The sequence below is a fragment of the Pyrgilauda ruficollis genome, unplaced genomic scaffold (assembly GCF_017590135.1).
Source record: "Pyrgilauda ruficollis isolate IOZ18807 unplaced genomic scaffold, ASM1759013v1 scaffold215, whole genome shotgun sequence".
Classification (NCBI taxonomy): Eukaryota; Metazoa; Chordata; class Aves; order Passeriformes; family Passeridae; genus Pyrgilauda; species Pyrgilauda ruficollis.
In genome coordinates this window covers 6,300-7,657 of record NW_024520873.1, presented here as the reverse complement: position 1 = coordinate 7,657, position 1,358 = coordinate 6,300, and the positions used below count along the sequence as shown (strand labels likewise).

Here is a 1,358-nt window from a genome sequence, read left to right as displayed (position 1 = left end):
CTGGGGTCTGCGGGGGTTTGGGGTCTAGGATCTGCAGGGGTCTGCGGTCTGCGGGAATTGGGGCCGGGGTCTGTAGGGGTTTGGGGTCTGGGGTCTGCAGGGGTCTGGGGTCTGCGGGAATTGGAGCCGGGGTCTGCAGGGGTTTAGGGTTGGGGTCTGGGAGGGTCTGGGGTCTGCGGGAATTGGGGTCTGGGGTCTGCGGGAATTGGGGTCTAGCATCTGCAGGGGTCTGGGGTCTGTGGGAATTGGGGTCTGGGGTCTGCAGGGGTCTGGGGTCTGCGGGAATTGGGGCCGGGGTCTGGGAGGGTCCGGGCTCCGAGGGCTCAGCTTTGGGCTGCAGGACGGGGCTCGGTGTCCCCCCCTCAGCCCCTCCCCCCGTGTCGCTGTCCCCAGAACAACCCGCAGGTGTCGCGCACCTTGGCCACGTGTCCCTTCAACGCGCGCCACCGCGTCCCGCGCGCGCTCCTGCGCGGCCACGTCACCTCGTGCCCCGACAAACTGCCGCTCGAGCTGCCCCCAGGTGTGCCCCCAGGTGTTCCCAGGTGTGCCTTCACTGCTGCCCCCAGGTGTGTGACCAGGTGTGTCCTTAGGTGTCCCCAGATGTGCCCAAGTGCCCACCCAGGTGTGTCCCCAGGTGTGCCCAGGTGTGCCCCTTGCTGTGCCCAGTGTGTCCCCTCACCGCTGTCCCCAAGTGTCCCCCCAGGTGTGTCCCCACGTGTCCCCAGGTGTGCCCAGGTGTGTCCCCTCACCGCTGTCCCCTGTGTCCCCGCAGACCCCGAGGACAAGGCCAGGACAGGCGGGGGACCCCCCCAGGCCTGGCAGCCCCCCCCGTGCCAGGAGGACTGGGACGCAGGTGAGGCTCCCGCGGTGTCCCCAGGGGCTGGCACCATGTCCCCACGGTGTCCCCACGGTGTCCCCCTGGTGTCCCCCTGGTGTCCCCACGGTGTCCCCTGTCCCCCGTGCAGAGCTGAGCGAGCTGGAGCTGGAGGAGCCCCCCCCGTTCATCCTCCACGTCACCAAGGGGGACCTGCCTGTCCCCTGCCTCAGGTAGGACCTGGGGACAGGGGTGGCACTCGGGGCTGTGGGAGTGTCCCCAGGTGTCACACTCGGGGGTGTGGGAGTGTCCCCAGGTGTCACAGCTGTGTCTGTGTGTCCCCAAGTGCCACACTCAAGGGTGGGAGTGTCCCTAGGTGCCACACTCGGGTGTGTGACTGTCCCCAGGTGCCACATTTGGGTGTGTGACTGTCCCCAGGTGCCACACTCGGGTGTGTGACTGTCCCCAGGTGCCACACTCAGCTGTGTGAATATCCCCAGGTGCCACACTCACCTGTCCCCCCCCCCAGGACCCCTGAACTGAC

General features: G+C 68.2%; 1 protein-coding gene across 2 annotated transcripts in view; it reads left to right on the top strand.

Moving 5' to 3' along the window:
• GTSF1 (gametocyte specific factor 1) overlaps positions 1 to 1,352 on the top strand; it is a 2,559-nt gene extending 1,207 nt beyond the window's left edge. The window contains exons 2-5 of one of the 2 annotated variants that reach the window (XM_041468233.1): positions 394 to 520; positions 591 to 622; positions 773 to 853; positions 966 to 1,047. In XM_041468233.1, the coding sequence (XP_041324167.1) occupies positions 394 to 520; positions 591 to 622; positions 773 to 853; positions 966 to 971 (246 nt within the window). In that variant the 3' untranslated portion in view covers positions 972 to 1,047. Of the gene's footprint in view, positions 1 to 393; positions 521 to 590; positions 623 to 772; positions 854 to 965 lie in introns of both variants that reach the window. The other variant, XM_041468232.1, reaches the window with a different exon arrangement.
• Positions 1,353 to 1,358: the final 6 nt, after the last annotated feature.